Source organism: Drosophila albomicans, chromosome 3 (assembly GCF_009650485.2).
Source record: "Drosophila albomicans strain 15112-1751.03 chromosome 3, ASM965048v2, whole genome shotgun sequence".
NCBI lineage: Eukaryota > Metazoa > Arthropoda > Insecta > Diptera > Drosophilidae > Drosophila > Drosophila albomicans.
Window position 1 is genome coordinate 27,857,089 of NC_047629.2, and position 17,724 is coordinate 27,874,812.

Sequence of the window (17,724 nt, forward strand, 5' to 3'; positions counted from 1 at the left end):
TGCGCTTGTGTTACGTTTGCATCGTTCAATTCTGCTGTAAATGAGAATTGGCTTTAATTATTTTAAATTTAAATAAGAAAAACCTCTGCAGGCGCCATCTTTGCAATCAACAGCTGTTTTCGTGGGCATGCAATCGATTGTGTTGCGCAGCCCTGTTGCGGAGAAGCATTCGATATCTATTGCTATGTGTCATCACTAATGGGTTCATTAGCTTTTTGTCTCGTCTTTGCCCCTCCTGCTTCAACGAATCCCACATTTCCCCCCAAAAATTGCTTTTTGGCTGTGTTTGTATTGTTTGCATTAAAACAAACGGCGTCGAACGTCGAGGTCGTCTGCCTTACTTGATATATATTTTTTTTTGTGAATTTGTGAAATAGTCTGCGTCATTTCGCACGCGCCAGACAAGAAGCAACAGCAGCGAGTGCAACACACGTAAAATACGAAAAATAAGCTAAATTTCAAATTGCAACCGATGGAATCGGATACGACGGAAAAAGAAAGTGCGGCGGCCACGACAGAGTTGCAAGCGTCGCCTCAAAGTGAAAGCGTTGTGGCTGATGAATCTGTTAAAGGAGCAGACGCTGATGAAGCTGGCAACGGAAAAGGGGAAGGAGATGGGGAGGCGACACCGCCGCCAAGCAAGCGGGTGAAGCTGCAAGAGGAGGAGCAGCAGACTGAAGGGAACGGGGAGGACCAAAAGGATGATGATGAGGAGGAGCCACCGCAACTGGTTGCCGTGGAGCGCGTGCAGAGCACACAGAGCAGTCTGCGCAAATTCAGCCGGATACCCGTGTTTATTGTGGACTATCACAACGATGTGCTGGAGTTCATCTATCGCTGTCTGGGCACACGACATCTGCCGCTTGAACGGAATGTGCTGGTTCACTTTGACTCCCATCCTGATTTGGTGGTAGCACGCGACATCCCGGCCAGCGCCAGCTACGACAAAGACACCATGCTCAACGAGCTGAGCATCGAGAACTGGATCATGCCCACGCTCTATGCAGGTAAAACCTTACCTATCCTTTTACTGTTCAGTTTGCATATAAAGATTTCCCTCTCACCCGTTTTCAGGTCACTTTAATCGCGTTGTCTGGCTGAAGAACTCATGGTGCCAACAGATTCCCACCGGCAAACACGAGTTCCGCATTGGGCACAAAGATGATCGCATTGGCGTCGACTGTCCGCTGGATTACTTCATGGCCGAGGGCAATTATTGCACCACCGACGAACTCCAAGAGTCGCGTCCGGTGCAACTTCAGGTGCACGATGCCGACACCGACGATTTGGATCCTACACAGTTTTTATCTGCGGCGGATGCAACTGGTTTCATACTCGACATTGATTTGGACTTCTTTAGCACATCGAATCCGTTTCTGGAGATCTACAAGGATGCCAATTGCTATGCCCAGCTCACCGAAATCTTTCACTTCGAAAGCGTAGAACCAGCGAAGCAAGCAGGCACCGCAACTATTGCGGATTATTGTGCCACGGCGGAGACACGACAAAAGCAATTGGATGCACTGAAACGCATCTTTTGGCACCTGGAGGAGCAGCGCAGTTTCGATGGCTTGGAACCGCCAGATGAGACAGTTGTCACGCCACAGATCTATGCGAAAATTTTGCAGCTAGCGGAACAGTTGCAGGCCAAGTATCCGGATGATGAGATCGATTGGCTGCTCATCTTCGATTCGGGCAGCACCACAGACAACAATGGACTGCCGCATCACATTAGCACCAAAAAGGAGCTGGAGGATTACTTTGCGCACTTTAAGCGCTTCCTGCAGCGTCTGCCGGTGCCACCAGTGGCCATAACCATGGCGCATTCAGCTCAGGATGATTACTGCCCACAGGATCAGGTGGCGTTCATCGAGGAGCAAGTGCTGCGACTGCTGCGCGAAGTCTTTGGCGAAAAACTGCACGAAAAGGCCATTCTGCACTACATGGACGATCCCTGGGATGTGATGAAGCTCTAAGCTGCCTCTGTCCCATTGTCCACTTCACTCACGTCAAGTCTGAACTGAATCTCTTTCACTTGGGCGTGCCGATGATTCCAAATTCCATAAAAAGAAAAGATTGCAGCAAAGAAAACAGCAACGAAAACTCCATGCTAATTTAAATGAGCAAAGTAAACTTACTTAATATATTATAAACATACGAAACGTATTTATTAAACATAGTAAACACACACACTTACACAAACACACACATACACATAACATATACAATACATATGCTACATTTATACAAAGTCCCCTAAGCGTGATTATAAATTTATCGCAATAAACTAGATGACAATTATGTAGATCAAGTGTTATAATTATATGCAGCTTGGAAGGTTATTATAATTTTCATCTAATCCTTATCAGTTTTCGGAGCCAAGATAAATTTAAAATTGGAGATCATATATAAAATTTATATAAACTCAAAAAACTGTTTTAAGACTTTTAATTAACTTTTACGTTAAATTATGATTACTTTATCAAGTGTCAGAAAATTATAAAATTTTAATTTTTTAAATTGAAATTTACAGAAAATGTTATACATATTTCTTATTAAATACTATACGGCTTTCTCGACGATATTTTAAACGAAAAAGTGAAGGTAATATTTAAAAATTCATTTATTCAGTGTTTTTTTTTTCAAAAATGAAATATATTATTTTAGTATGGATATTTTTTTTTATATTATATACTTTTTTTTTGTGTTTGGTTATTACTTAAAACTTTTAACTGAAATGAGATTTATTCCTTTAGTAAATATATTTCAGGTTGGAAGTTTTCCTAATTCTCTTAATCACGTTAAGCGAACAATGTATAAACTTCGCTAAAGGAAATGTTTGCAAGGTTTTTGTTTCCCCCTAAATGCAGTTGTTAATCGATAGAGTGCCAAAGTTTAGCTGCAGTCGCTTTGGAAGCCTTTTGGAACACAGACGACGGTGAGTAACTTAAATACACTTTATTCTTAACTAGAAATCTCTCTTGGCAAGGCTTCTATAGCTCCTCCTTCTCTTCCTTCGTCTTCTTTTGCTTCTCCCCTTTCGCTTTCTTGTCCTTCTTCTCCGGCTTCGGCTCTGGCAGCTGTTCCTTGAGGCACTCGCGCTCCTGGCGATGCTTCAGCACATGCTCCTCACACAAATGCTTCTGCAACGACTTCGTCTCCTGCAGCTTAAAGTACCAATCGCTAATCTCATCCTCGTATTGCTCCAACATGTTTTCGCATTGCGTTTTCATTTGAGTGACCTCGACAGGCGGTTTATCCCACAGTTCGTAGGGTATGCCAAGGTCGACCTTAACGCCCTTGTCTACCAGGCCGTGCAGCGTCTGAAATGTCTGAGACATGCCCTTGGCGAATCTTGTGCTGTCCGTGCGCTCCTTGTGCAGATTATATTCGAGCACACGCTCGCACACGTTCTCCAGGGATTCGAGTAGACGTAATTCGCTGCGTCGGTACTCGGTGCGCTTCTTGGGACGCACATCGTCCACGGAATACCCGATCTCAATCACATCGTGCGATTTGCCGGTTTCACCGAGACGCGCCTCCAATTCAGCTGCAAGAATTTTGCAGGCTTCGCAGCGATTTGCATAGCGTACGCCCTGTTCTTCCTCGGCGGTTTGTTGGCCATATGTTGCCTTTAGTTGGATCAAGGCCACCAATGAAAATATAAACAAAGGTCGCAACATTTGGGACAGTTGCTAAAAACAGCGACAAAAACTGACGTGTGATAATTGATAACCTGCGACTACTTTTTGTTATTGCGCAGCTTCTTCCAAATTTGCCATTCACATAAAATTCGTATAAATTCAACGCAGTATAAGAAATTAATAACATATTAATTCTACAAGCAATTCAATAGCTTATTATAATTTATAATTCTAAACTACTGGAGAGCTTATAGTCAAACCTAATTAAACAAAATAATATTAAATAGCTGTGAATTGCAACTGCAACAGCAAAATAACTGTTATCGATAACTTGTTGCTGGTTTAAAAGCTGGCGATATCGAGCGCGCGCTGTTTAAACTGATTGCCAAGGGCAACACCGCTTGCACGGTGACCAAAACAATGACAAAATGCTCCCCAATCCCCAACTACTAGCCACCCCTTTGCCAGTCAAATTCCAAACACTTTCACTTGGATACTGCCGTCATGTCGCACAAGAGATTCTATGTGCGACTCGAGCTGCAGCTTCACGCGGTTGGTAGCCAAAGTTCTCAACAGGTTTCTCGTTGCTTTAAAAAGCCTTTACTATTTTATAGCTCACTTGTCCAGGGGTTTGGCTCTGCTCACACGGTTATCTAGAGGCAACTGTCAAGACACTTGGATATTATTTTCGCACAGGCGCCATGGAGCCTCGATTTCCCATGCTGTGTCACGACCACTTCAACATGGAGGGCTACTTCAAGAGCGTCGACTCGCTGGAGAAGATGCGTGAGATGCTGAACGCCGAGCAGCTTGAGATAACATTGTGGCAAAACGGAAGACGCTTAGCCTACTACATAGGCAAGCTAGCCGATGTGATGCAACCGCCCATTCCACGCCTCAGCTGTGCCCACGATCACAATGTGCAGCTGCTGATGAAAGCGACGACGGCTTTTCCAGGCATTCTGGCACCCAAGGTGGAGCTCTCAGCTGAACTGCAGACGCAGGACAAACAGCGCAACAGCTGCCACATTGATCTGCAGCGTCCACTAAACAATCGCCATGTGGAGAGCCGTTGCCTAAGTCGCTTGGAGATGCCTCGCAAGCAACAAGCTGTGTGTCATGCCAAGCAATCTAATTGCTGGCCCAGCAGCGCAAGCTGCAGTTACTCCACATCCCCAGGCAGCCGGAGACTGTCGACGTGTTCGAACAGTACACAGTTGAGTGCAGATTCACAGACCTCAAGCTGGACGCAGTGCAGCCACGCGACTACGACGGACTTGGGTGGCACAACAGAGCACCAGAGCAGCAGTTGTCACATTTGTCAGGCTTACAGTCGCCTATTTGGCCATGTTTAACATTAAAATACATACATGCACTTATAATTTAATTTGAATAACAATACAAAAAATGGACTTAAAGATAGACAGCAAAATCAGACTGCGCAAAGACTTGGGCAATGAGTGTAATGATGAGATTGTAAGGCGCTGCACGTTCCAGTTCCGTCTCTTGCAACACATTTCGATGCAGCACAGCGGCGCGTCCAATACAACGCAAAGTGCTGAACACGTGCGGCTCCAGCGGCAGATGCAGACACACCAGGGTGGCATAAAGCCATCGTGCTAGCCAAGTGTCGCGCCATAAATCAACGGATTGCGCGCTGGCCGAGGTGCTGGGATCATCACTGGACTCCTGCTCCGGTTGCAGCCACTTGGAGAGCAGCTCTAGCAAAAGCTCCAAGTCGTTTTGGCTTAGACGAAGCAAGGTGCTCAGCAGCGGCTGTTGTTGCTGGCAGAACTGCAACCATTTTGCGGCATCTGTAGTCAATGGTGGCTCCACTTTTTGGTCATAATGCTGGGCATCCAGCTCGCCGCGCAAGGTGGTGACACGTTGACGCGCCTCCTGGAAACTCTTGACTTGAACATTGCGCCACTCTGGCGTTGGCAGCAGGCACTTGTGCGGTGGCAGTGGCGGCTAAAGCGAATTCACTTTACTCAATTGAGGACAACAATATGCTAACAACTTACGCTTGCAACCATTTCGATGTTGTTGCATACATCGCTTTTAATTTTGGCGGAACGTTTGGTCACAATAGCTGGGCAACGTTTGCGTTCGTAGAGCATGTGCATTAGATACTCCTCACCGGTCTGCGGCTGCTTCTCGGGATCAAAGTTTTCATCTGGCTCCTGTATTTCCAATGCTTGCAGCTGAAACGATTCCTCTTCGGTTTGCATTTTGATCAACCAAATAAACTACCAAACAATTCAGCCGGCAATTAGCGTCTATCGAACACATGCAATTTGTATCGATGGCTATCACTCGTGCCTTTTATCGATAGTTAACAGCTGTTATAGCGATTTCTATAGATTTTGCGCGCTTATCGCCAATCGAATTTAACGTCTAAATTTGAATTGAAATTAATAGGCACTGTTTTGTTTTCCAACATTGTACGTTTGCTATTCGTTACTTCTTTAATATAATGAGCAAAATAAGTAGTAAAATGAACAAATTTTATATTGGATTAGCTTTCTCTTGTTTGTACAGTGTCAATATATTTAATTTATTTATGTAACGCTCTGCTTGGCCAATTTGCTTATGCAGTGACAGCACTTGTGATATTGTCAAACATAAAAGTTGTATGTCCCCTTCGGCCCTAAGTTGCGCACTTGGAGGCACAAGCAAATAATAGGCTATAAAAAGGTCATTTCATAATTGTCTTATGAAGACTCAGGTGGTGCCGACAAGGATCCCTTATTGTTCCGGGCGGACAGGACCTTTTGTGAGATGGCTATAAAATAGCCGTAAGAAGAAACTTGCCCTCAATTAGCTGTCAAGCACAGGGAACAACGCTGTGAATTGTTGTATTCTGAGAGGGGACGCAGACTCTACGAGACGAAACTGCTCTGGATGGCATTTGTATTGTCTGGACTCTGCACTTTCTTTGCTCTGCGTCGGATGGCGAAGCTATAGATTTGAAAATTGTTTCCTGCGCGCATAGTTACATATCAAAAATGTTTATTAAATTTGTGCGTTAAGTGAAGTCACATTTAAAATTCATTAAAAACAGTGCCAAGGCATTAGCCAAGGGCCAGCAAAAACAATCACAATAATAACACAATAAAATGGAGTGCAGGAAACGCACATGCACACACGTACACACGCACACAGACAATTGTGTGCATGTGTTGGGAGAAATTTAAAATTGAAATTGCAAACTGCTCGACCAAGTGAGCTTATGCGTGTCATAAGGAAATCATAAAAGAATTATTAAAAAGCTGTAAAGGGCAACAACAACAGCTGCTATGCATTGAGCTACACCCTGTAAAGTAAGTGTAAGCGAGACTTGATCTGCAGGAGAGAGTGCGAGGGAGAGAAGGAGAGCGAAAGCTTTCTGTTTGTTTGCTTTTCGCTTGCTGCATAAATAGTTTTCGTTTTCTACTTTGCGTTGTGCTGCTCGCTTTTTGCTACTCAGTCTAATATACCCTCTGGGAAATGTGAGCAAAGGAAATGCGCAAAAAAACTGAGACAGACAGCCAGCCAGCTAACGGTAGACATTGTGTCGCTCTTGGCTGTCGTTGTCGCTGTTGCGCTGCTGGTTCTGTTTCTGTCGTTCTCTCTCGCTCTCTCTCTTGCTGCTTGCCAGCGCGCTGTCCACTCGCTTTTGTCTGTTTCCACTTGTCCCCAATGTGCGTGTATGTTTGTGTGTGAGTGTGTGTGTGCGTTTGCAATGCCGATGGGAAACAAAAATGCGATGCAAGCTGCTGTTTTTTGTTGCACTGTTGCACGAAGCTCGACTTTTTCTTTGGCTCGTAAAATGCTTGCACAAAAGGGAAATGAGCAAAGGCAAACTAATTTCCATTGTTGCAGGAGGCAGTTATGTTGTGACGACGTATGCATAAAATATGTACACGCGTCTCTAAACCCCCAAACACACACACACTCACTCACAGACGCACACTAACACAGCAGAAAGTGTTCAGTTGTCTGCCCAATTTGGGCATTTATTTAAAACTTCGTTTGTTTATGTGTGTGTGTGTGTGTGAGAGTGCCTCCAAAAAGTGCCTACCAAAATATTTGTGTGTGTTTTTATCAAAAGTTATTTACCCGCAAAATTTGTGCTGCGTGGGCCCTTTAACCTTTTTCTCTGTGTATCTTTAATCATTTTTAATTGAAATGCGAAAAGGTCTTCAAAATTTCAAGATACGAGAAATGCTTTTCTCCTTGTACTTGCTTCTTCACTTACTTACTTACTTTGTCTTTGACCATTTCTTTGCTCTTCTTTGGTAATTTACGCCTTGGCTAAAAATAATTTCAGTTTACAAAAAAAAAGCTCATCCTTTTAGGTCTTCGATTGGATTTTTTCCCCCTTGGCTTGTTTTTTTTTTTTAATTTACACTTTTACGTTATCCTTCTAATTAAAGTTAATCAAATTTGAGATGACTAAGCAAAATATAATTTACAACATAGTATACAAATACATATAATTAAAATAATATTTTGATTTAATTTTATGCGGAGCAAAAAGTTGGATTTTTTGTGTCACTAAATTCTTCATCAATTACACTTAAATGGGAATTGATTAAAAAATCAAACTACCACAAAAAAATTAGTATATACAATAATATAATATAATATTTGATAATACTTCGGTTTTTTAGGTATTTAAATTGATTTTCGCCTGGCTTTAATCTTTTCCTAGTTTTCTTATTAGGTTAAAGTCTAGTTTTTCTCCAAATACAAGTAAACATAACTACAAAAATAAAGTAGAAAATAATTAAATTTGAAGATTAGCTCTATTTAATTTGATCTCATATTTAAATAATGAGCTTTAATTCCTTTTTCTGTTTATAGTTTCAAGTAAAAGTTTCCAAACTAAAGAATTGCAACATAAAAATGTATATAATATAAAATTTGTATTTTTTTGTTTGTTTAAAGAAATAAATCTCAAATCTTTAACTGTTTGAATGAAGGTTTTCTTTCCTTAAGCTTGATAGTTTCTGAAAATAATTTTATGTTTACAGTTTACAACATGCAAATGTGCGAATTTTAGAGATGTTAAACAAAAAAAAATTACCATAACAAGAATGCTTTTTTATTGGTATTTTTATTGGGTATTAAAAGTACCCATTATTGTGTTTTTGGCTAGTCTTGGCATTAACGTTGAAGTTGGTTTTTTAATTCAAATGTGAAGCGCAATAAAATATATTGCCATGTTGCTCGCAGTGGCCGCTCGACAATTTTTCAATTTGAGAACGCTCACATGCCTCAAGGACACGACTCAGAGTCAAGGTTGACTGGGCTGCAGTTTTCCTTTTTTTTTTTTGCAACAAGTTTCGAAATGCATACAACACCTGCGTACTGGCGGCAGTTGCAGCTGCATTTGCTTTGCTCTCAAGGTGCCTCACATGGCTGTCTGTGTGTGTGTGAGTGAGTGTAAATGTGTGTGTCTAACCCGCGGCGATGCCTCGAATTGCCGCCAACGCCAACCCGCCGTTTGCTTTACCACCTTTCAAATCATCCACATCCGCATTCGTATCCGTCGCTCCGCTTTCCAACCTTGAGATCTAAAAATATGCCCAGGTCGAGCCATATCAAAAGGTAAAAATGTTGAGCATTTTTAATGCAAGTGCCGCCTGCCGCCTCGAAAAAAAAACACACACACAAACGGAGCAGAGGCCGTATGAAATGGACATACATATGTATATATTATACTATGTTATGTTATGTTATGTGCGAGACGCATTCCCCAAAAAGAATTCGCTCAGATTGCGACTTTATTCTTTTTTTCGTTTCGTTGCTTTAATTAATTGGGGCGCACAAGCAATATGGAGAGAATGCAAATTAAAGCAATGAATTAGCATTTAAAGAACTTGCGCTAAAAAGTAGGCAACATTTTTTTGGGTTTCCCTTTTTCTAGAACAACTTCAGCTTTGAGCTGCAAAAAGCAAACATCGATACTCGCCTAATGTACATGTGTTTGCCTGTGAGAGCGTTTGTGTAATATATAGCACCATATAGTACGACTATATTCCACAATGTCTCGTTTCCGGCTACGGCTTTGCCTTTGAAATGAAGAAGAAATTCTGTTACTGTTGCTGTTGCTGTTTCTACTTTTGCTTTTGCTTTTGTTTCTCTTTCTGTGGTTCTTTACGCTTAATTATGCACTAGATTCGTACAGAAGTCGACAACGGCAACACAAATTACACATATGCCTGCCTTAATACCCTGTAATGTTTTTACAAAAGTGGTTTAAAGAGTTTAACTGACTTGCGTTTGCATTTTGAATACTGAGAATACGCTAATAATATTTTATTAGATAATAATTTTATCAAGCCTTTCGGGAAAATTGTTGAGGTTGTATTAAAAGTAAATATATATATTTTATTACAATTTAATAATACGAAAATGAGTTAATAGTATTATATATTCTAAAAACAAAAAAGAATAAATATCGAACTCTAAATTGCGACTAGGAATTTTTTTTTTGCTGTGTTTTTCTTAAAATCTTTAAAACGCGGTATCTCATATTCCAGCATACTTAATCTGTATTTTCTTTGCCAATCTTGAGCTGCTTTCATCAACTGTTTCGTCATCTTCTTGTATGTTTGTTCTTCTTCGTTTTTTCCACATGTCCTTTTCTTGGCCATTGCTGTGCTTTGCTGTCTTTCAACTTAATTTAATTTGCTGTGAATCAAATCAACACCAAATTGGAGCAACGCTTCCAAGTCGTTGACTCTGGCAAATGTGCTCGTCTCATATGTATGTGTGTGTCATGTGGACTGTCTAATTTTCTGACAAAATCTAATTGAGTTTGCTTAATTATTTAGATTACGATTTGGCAGGAAATGCGCACTGCAAGCACCAGCAATTTATCACAGAAATCGTATTAAGTTGTTAACTTGCCAAACAGACAGCGAACAGACAGAGACAGAGAGTGAAAGGGTGAGACTAAGACAGAAGCATAATATATGAGAATAGTTAAGGATGAAGTCGCCTCTGAGATTTGCTGAGTTCCTCTGATGTATGTGTTCAAATGCAAACGTGTGTGTGTGTGTGTGTAAATTTTGCTCTTATTTGCCAATGGGTTGAATCGGTCAGGGATTTGTTCTATAGAAATTGCCAGGATATTTGTACAAACACACGCACACACACATATATATATCTATATTTGTATAATTCCTCTGTCAGTACTTTGTGAATTCGCAAATGAAATTCAGCGCATATTTATTTTATAAAGCAATCGTAATTATTTTATCAATTTCAAACTCAATTATTGCATTTGTAAACAAGTTAAACTTGGCTAATAATAATTTCCCTTTTAAGTAAACAAAAATGTTAACCATTTAATTGTGAACAAAAATGATTTATATTCGCTGAAAGTGACAATCGAATTAAATGAGCTGTAATTTATAATTTACACATCAGCAGTTACTTTTGCTAATGATTCCCCATGGCATCTTTTGTTTGCTTTTCCTCAGAATTATCTTTGTATTGTACTTTTCGGAGCATTTCCAATTAGTTTTCATTACAATCATTACAGCCTGTTGCTGTTGCCATCAATCCAAGCCATAAATCATCAACTCATTCTTCACTTGCATAAATATGCATGAATATCCTGCACACTTTACTGTATCCTTGTCACTTTTAATTAGTGCTCTGACAACTGAGAACTTTTGAACATGGCCTGACCCGAGGCCTCAGTGGCTTCAGTCCAATCCTCTGCTCACTGATTTAAATGAAATTCAGTTTTCAATTAAATTCAAAGAAATGTCTGAGATTAAATAATATTTATTTTTGTTCAGAGTTCCCATTTCAAATTCACTTTTTATACCCATTACCCAGAAGGGTAGCATAAATTTGTGAAATGTGTGTAACAGGCAGATGGAGGCATCTCCGACCCTATAGAGTATACATATGTTCTATATTCGATTCAAGCCATGCCCGTCTGTCTGTCTGTCCGTCCGTATGATCATCTATATGGTATATTTTGAATATAGTAATCTATCAATATATACAACGATATATTTTTAGTATTTTCGGCATATATCCATCGGCATATTTTGATATTTTTGTGGTATATTAATTTGGTACATTTTAAAAATAATACCGCACTTTTTTGTTCTTATTTAAAATGCCTATCGGGTATCTCGCTATCGAGCACATTCGACTGTAGTTTTCTTACTTGTTTTAATATGAAATATTGATTTTTGCTGAAACGATTTTCAATATTATTTTGCACCCACTAAAAGCAAACACAAACTTTTGAAATTTCATTTGAAAATGTTTATTGTTGCACGTTTCAAACATACTTCAGTTACATTTAGTTGTTCTTCTTGTTGTTTTTATACAAGGACAGTTAGGGAAGGGGAGTGTGAGGGGAGAGGGGGCAGCTGCTGGGACAATTTGATAGTGTGGACATTAAATATTTATTTGCATTTATTTGCCACTCGTTGCATGCATATTTTGCAGTGTCGAAACACAGACGACAGCCTTAATTAAACATTAATTAACGTGACGCTTTTCAACGAGTTTTCCCAACAAGTTTTTCTTTCAATTTTATTTAAATGTAATTACGCATTTTTCATTATTATTTTTATTTAAATATTCGTTCCTTTTTTTTAATTCGTGGTTCGTAAAAAAAGAGAAACTAAAACTTACGCCAGCATTAATTTGTATATTATTTTTTCTTTATTTTAACATTTAATTAAACATACCTTTTTTTTGGATTTATTTTTATAAAATGATTTGCATAATTTTGAAGCCAAGCTCATAGAAAGTGAAAATTGGAAAAAGGCTCTGAGATTTTGTAGAGGTGTGCATTAATTTAAAATATATATAGTATTTTTTTGTATTTTTCGTTTTTAGTATTTTTTATGTAATTCTTTTTGTATTTGGTTTTGGTTTTTTTTGTAAAATTGTTAGGAAAGTAAGGCAGCAAGTTTAAAATGAATTTTGAGTTGGGTTGAGTTGAGTTGAGTTGTTATTGGGAAGAGTAAGGCAGCAAGTTAAGAGTAGAGAGAGTTTTTGTTTCTTTCTGTATTCAGCAAGTGCTTTGTCACAATTAAGCCGCTTAAATGTACATTTATAAACATTTACGCTAGATATATTTCTCATTGTATAACTATGTTATGTAAATAACTACCATAAATATTTAACTTGATGCATTCGCACATTGTGTTTGTTTTTTCTATGTTCATAATTCAATTACCTCAATTTGGATTTTTGTTTTTTTTAGCCATCTAACAACTCAGTACATAATTTCGTAAATATTTTTCTTGTTGATGCACATCTAATTACATATAAATACAATACGATTTGATTCGTATTTACTTTAAAAATAATTTCATATAATTTGCTTATTTTTTAAAATGAAATATTTTGAAATATTACACTAATAAAGAGGCTGCTGTAAGGAAGGTGAAGTGAAGTGAGGAGGCAAATATCTTTGGCGAAGAATTAAACGAATAAATTTATATAATATTACATAAAATTGGATTATTCAAAATTTACTAACAGTTTTTGTATGAAAAAAAGAAAACAATATTTTCAACATATTAATTTTATATATTATAAAATACTCTTATTAGTTAAAAGATATGAAATAAGTACTGAAACTTTGAAATATATTTCTAAATAAAATGTAAGTTTTGCAATAAAACAACAACAAGCAAATTTATTTGTCTTTAAAGAATTTTCAGTATATCTTAAATACTGAACATTTTTTATATTAAATTTTTCATGAAACATATCTTTTTATACCCGACACCCTCAGAGTAGAAGGAAAGTTATTATTAGTTAATAGAAGTTACTTCAGAATTGGGGTTTTGTAGCATAAAACAGCTTCAGCAGTCGGGTTTTAGTTGCATTGGTTAACAATCTGGCATATTTTGAACTCTATGGTATATTTCGAGTGTAAAAGTATATTTATCTACCAAATATACTGAAATATTATCTGATATATTTTAAATGTAATAGTATTTTTATACAGCATTCAGTATATTTTGATATTTTTCGATATAGTAATTCGGTATATTTTAAGAATAATACCGCACTGTTTGCTTTTACTCAAAACAACTAACGGGTATCTCACAGTCGAGCACTCTCGAACGAATGAAAAAGTCGAAATGCATTTGTAAATATCAATGTGCTAAGTGAGTAAAAGTTAATGCACTCAACGCCACTGATGTGAACTTAATTTATGCAAACTTTTAATAAAAAACGTTTTTATAAAAATAATAAATTTGCCTTCATTCACGCTGCACTTCACCGCTCCTTCCAATTTGTTCAGCCACATAAATTTGCATATTGACCATTTAATAACAATTTGTTAGGTAAAAAAAACCAATTTCAACACCACATAATTTACATGAATAAAATTGCGGTTAAAAAACTTTTGATTGTTGGTAAACAAATGAAAAAACTATTTGAAGTTGATAAATTTCTTAACGAAGCTGCTGCCAATAAATGAATGAAGATTTCTGGTAAAAGGTTAAATTCGATATTCAAAAAATGAAATATATATTTATAGCTCAAGAGTTAGTTAGGCACTTTAAATAATGAAATGAATTTATTCGATAGTTATTTTATTGTTTATTATTATATTTATTACAAAAAAACATCTCCTACGCTCTAAGAAATGCGAGAAATGCCGCGCGCATTTTTTTACCAGCGATTTTTTGAGGCGCGCGCGAGTTTTTTTTAGCAGCGAGTTGAAGCGCTTACAATTAATTATATATAAAAATAATTGTTATTTATATATAGTATAGTATCATATGTTTACTATTGATAATGATAATGCTATTACTGCAATTGAAACATTTACAAGCCTAACTGTAAGCCTTCTATCTGTATGTGTGTGTGTTTGTTTGAGGGTGTGTGTGTGGAAATTTGCTTGTCATTTGAAAAGTTTATCACAAAATTTTTCGTTACCGCACTTTGCGCACAATTTCCGTCTGCTACTGAAAGTCCGCCTCTTTGACACCTAATTGGCTCCTGAACCCCGACAAATGTTTGCCCAGACTGCGGCCTGCCGTTGTGGACGAGAACGAGTACGAGGATGTGGATGTGGTCTCGCCTCCATCCGGATGCGGATACTCGTAGCTGCTGCTGCTGCTCGTCTGATATGTGACAGCGAAGTCTGGCGTCGGGGCCAGGAGCAAACCTCACGTGCGCACAAATTTGTACACTATCAAAAAGACCATGAACGAGATGGCCACCAGGACGACGGCGGTGACCACTTTGGCGCACGTATTCAAACCGGATTCATGCGGATTCAGCGGCCTGGAACTGGTGTGCGTTGCCGAACGGCGGCGCTTCGTGGCCAGACCCCGTGCGAGGGCGGGGAATGCCAGCGACTGAGTGAAGGTCAGCTTGTGTATGGACTCGCTGAGCGAGTAGGGACCCACAGAGCCGCGAGCCGCCGCCCGGAGCAGCACGTACTCCAGATCGAGGGCATCGAACAGCGAATAGCGGGCGGTCATTGTCGATGACCGGCGACGGCCATCGTGATGCTGCTGCGACTGCTGGTGGTGTTGCTGCTGATGATGGTGATGATGGTGGTGATGTCCGCCATGGCGTGAATCACGATCGGATTGCGGCTGCAGCCAGGGATCGGAGACGCGCTGCTGTGCGCCCGCGCCTGCGCCAACAGCAAAGGCAGAGGAGGAGCAGGCGCCGCTGCTGGCGGTGGCAATGCCACCGCTGCTGCCACAGCCCAGCCCACCAACGCCAATGCCAATGCCCATGCCCACGCCAACGCCAGCGGCTGCCACACCCCCGCCCAGGCTGACCGCTGCCACGGATGTCAGCGACGACGTCGTCGACGACGAGGCCGAGCACAAACGCATATTCGTCGCCAGTCCGTTGTCGTGAAACTCGTTCGCATCCTCGATCGATGTTTGATCCGGCGACGTTTGCGCCCTCTCCAAAGCAGCTGCATGCTTCATGCGCAATGCAAACAGACGCGCATGATCCGGATGCAACAATGCGCTCGATTTGCGGCGATAATTCGCTGCCGCACTCCCGCTGGGCACCACACAGATGCTGTTCCTCATGTGCCGCCGGCCCAGCGATAAATTTGGCGAACCCTGCGTCGGCGTGCTTGTGGGCGACACATGACACGAGCCGCCTCCGGTTTGGCCATGAGGGAGCCCAAGGATGCCCGGCGGTGCGATGAATGCATTTGGCGATGGCGATGCCTGCACAGAATCGATGCCAGAGTCGCCGGCATGGAGAGTATCACAGTACAGCGAGCTGCGACGCTCTGTGCTCAGTGTCAGATGATTGTTGCTGCGTCTGGTGGTTGCTGTTGTTGTTGTGTTGCTTCCTGTCGAGTTGTGGTTGTCACTGTTGTTGTTGTTCCCGCTGCTGCTGCTCGTCGATGGAGCACCCACACTGGTCTCCACAATGGCGGGAAAGATGAAGGATTGTCCGTCCGCTTCGCCGCGCGGTGAATCCTGTAAACAGCCAATGAAATTTGTAATCAAAGTGCAAGACTTTTCGGTTGTTAAATCTTTTCTTTTTTCTTTTGGAGGGGGATTTTTAAGCTTTCTTTTTCGGTGCTGGGAAACGCATTTCATTGTTAGAGGATTAAGATTAGTTCGGTGACTTTTTTGGTGTTTTTTTTTTTGCATATTTACATGGTGAGAATCGTGTGGGTTCAGGGATTGAGATTTACTTACACATGACTCTGTGTAGAACTGAGAATTAATCGATATCATCTACAAATTTAATACAAAATGTTGATATAAAATATGTACACAGTTGTTGGTGTCGTGTTGTATCTGCACTCTCAAAATAAATATTCAACGAAATGGCAAAGAAAAATTTGTTCTTCAGATTTGCAGAAATCACAAACTAACTTTCTGTAACTTTTGCCAAAACTTTTTGCTTTCGCGTCCGCACGCAATCAAAAAGTTTCCGTTGTATTTGAAAAAGAACATAAAATATGTAATACTCTTAATTTGCTGCTCATTAATTACAACATGATTATTGAACTTGTAATTTAAGTTTTTTGTTTGGGAATATTTTAATTCGAAATTTATACTCATCTAGTTAAAAATGTGGATAATTTAAGTAGAATTGTATTGATACTTAAAATAATTTCTTGTGTAGTATATTAGAACATGTTCTTCAATATTATTTAATTTATTATTTCTGGTTGTCAATTTAAAAAGAATTTTCATGATATTTAAAATAATGTATTGCGTTACTTGATTTATTATTTTATCGTTGAAAGTCTAAGGTTGATAATGTAAACTGAATTTTTTGGATATCTAAATATTGTGTAATATATTACAGACTATTTTCATCAGTAATATTTGTTTTATTTTTACTCATTGCAAATTAAATGTTGTTAAATGTTTTTATACTATTCATTTTTACGTGCGTTTTTGTTCGGCAGAATTCTATATTTGTTGATAAAATTTGATAATTAAGATTTCTTGTTATCTAAATAATATTTTTCTTACAGTATACTTATCAACAATATTTGATTTTTTTTCTGATTTAAAATATTATATTGATATTTTATTTGGCATTTTATTGATAGTTAAAAAAAAATGTATACCTAATATATACAACATATTCTTCAGCATTTTGAAATATATATTCTTTCCGAATGAAAATCTATTGTGATAATTTAAATTTTATTGAAGGCAAACGTATTTTCTATTTAATATATTACAACATGTTTTCCAGAAGTATTTGAGTTATATTTTCTGAAGTTTAAATTCTGTGTGCAGCAAAGGAAAGTGCTCTTTAAAAATGTACAACATTTTATTGCAATTAATATCGATTAATCCTCTTATGTTGTGCATATATAAATAAGTAAAAAGTTATACAAGAATTCGACAAAAGAGCCCAATAAAAGTCTAGTTTGAAAAAAAACTTGATATAAAAAATATACGCAAAAAACCTCAAGTATTACGGGTAGGTTTGCTTAAAAAATGCTATACACAATTTAGTCAAAAATAGAATTTGTAGAGCGAGCTAATGGGAGCTCGTTTGCTTTAAATATGTTAATCGAGGCATGCAAAAAAGTCTAGGATTTAGTTGTAGTAATAGAATTAGTTGAAAGTAAGTT

General features: G+C 38.9%; 5 protein-coding genes across 6 annotated transcripts in view; 2 read left to right on the forward strand and 3 right to left on the reverse strand.

The window, feature by feature from the left end:
• Positions 1-213: 213 nt before the first annotated feature.
• LOC117570127 (UPF0489 protein C5orf22 homolog) lies at positions 214-2,305 on the forward strand. Its single transcript, XM_034251591.2, has 2 exons — positions 214-1,007; positions 1,075-2,305. The coding sequence occupies exons 1-2, from the start codon at positions 473-475 to the stop codon at positions 1,974-1,976; spliced, it is 1,437 nt and encodes a 478-aa protein (XP_034107482.1). The 5' UTR covers positions 214-472; the 3' UTR covers positions 1,977-2,305.
• A 339-nt stretch (positions 2,306-2,644) lies between these two features.
• LOC117571097 (protein canopy homolog 4) lies at positions 2,645-3,760 on the reverse strand. The gene has a single exon (XM_034253079.2). The coding sequence runs from the start codon at positions 3,681-3,683 to the stop codon at positions 2,994-2,996; it is 690 nt and encodes a 229-aa protein (XP_034108970.1). The 5' UTR covers positions 3,684-3,760; the 3' UTR covers positions 2,645-2,993.
• A 183-nt stretch (positions 3,761-3,943) lies between these two features.
• LOC117571356 (spermatogenesis associated 6-like protein) lies at positions 3,944-5,010 on the forward strand. The gene is made up of 2 exons (XM_034253465.2): positions 3,944-4,196; positions 4,259-5,010. Exons 1-2 carry the CDS (start codon positions 4,149-4,151, stop codon positions 4,997-4,999), a joined length of 789 nt encoding a protein of 262 aa, XP_034109356.1. The 5' UTR covers positions 3,944-4,148; the 3' UTR covers positions 5,000-5,010.
• On the reverse strand, positions 5,004-5,934 carry LOC117571358 (protein Gemin2). Its single transcript, XM_034253466.2, has 2 exons — positions 5,669-5,934; positions 5,004-5,615 (listed from the first exon to the last, which is right to left on the reverse strand). Exons 1-2 carry the CDS (start codon positions 5,873-5,875, stop codon positions 5,058-5,060), a joined length of 765 nt encoding a protein of 254 aa, XP_034109357.1. The 5' UTR covers positions 5,876-5,934; the 3' UTR covers positions 5,004-5,057.
• A 7,816-nt stretch (positions 5,935-13,750) lies between these two features.
• Positions 13,751-17,724, reverse strand: part of LOC117570021 (probable serine/threonine-protein kinase DDB_G0282963) — a 29,569-nt gene continuing 25,595 nt past the window's right edge. For both annotated transcript variants that reach the window (XM_034251438.2, XM_034251437.2), the window contains one exon: positions 13,751-16,096. In XM_034251438.2, the coding sequence (XP_034107329.1) occupies positions 14,804-16,096 (1,293 nt within the window). In that variant the 3' untranslated portion in view covers positions 13,751-14,803. The remainder of the gene's footprint in view (positions 16,097-17,724) is intronic.

What these genes read in the sequence shown, in the direction of transcription:
- LOC117571097 (XM_034253079.2), bottom strand. Translation starts at nt 3,683, where the DNA reads ATGTTGCGACCTTTGTTTATATTTTCATTGGTGGCCTTGATCCAACTA.
- LOC117571358 (XM_034253466.2), bottom strand. Translation starts at nt 5,875, where the DNA reads ATGCAAACCGAAGAGGAATCGTTTCAGCTGCAAGCATTGGAAATACAG. An exon ending in ACATCGAAATGGTTGCAAGC is followed by an intron (nt 5,616 to 5,668) that starts GTAAGTTGTTAG and finishes AATTCGCTTTAG; the next exon opens with CCGCCACTGCCACCGCACAA.
- LOC117570127 (XM_034251591.2), top strand. Translation starts at nt 473, where the DNA reads ATGGAATCGGATACGACGGAAAAAGAAAGTGCGGCGGCCACGACAGAG. An exon ending in CATGCCCACGCTCTATGCAG is followed by an intron (nt 1,008 to 1,074) that starts GTAAAACCTTAC and finishes ACCCGTTTTCAG; the next exon opens with GTCACTTTAATCGCGTTGTC.
- LOC117571356 (XM_034253465.2), top strand. Translation starts at nt 4,149, where the DNA reads ATGTCGCACAAGAGATTCTATGTGCGACTCGAGCTGCAGCTTCACGCG. An exon ending in TCGAGCTGCAGCTTCACGCG is followed by an intron (nt 4,197 to 4,258) that starts GTTGGTAGCCAA and finishes ACTATTTTATAG; the next exon opens with CTCACTTGTCCAGGGGTTTG.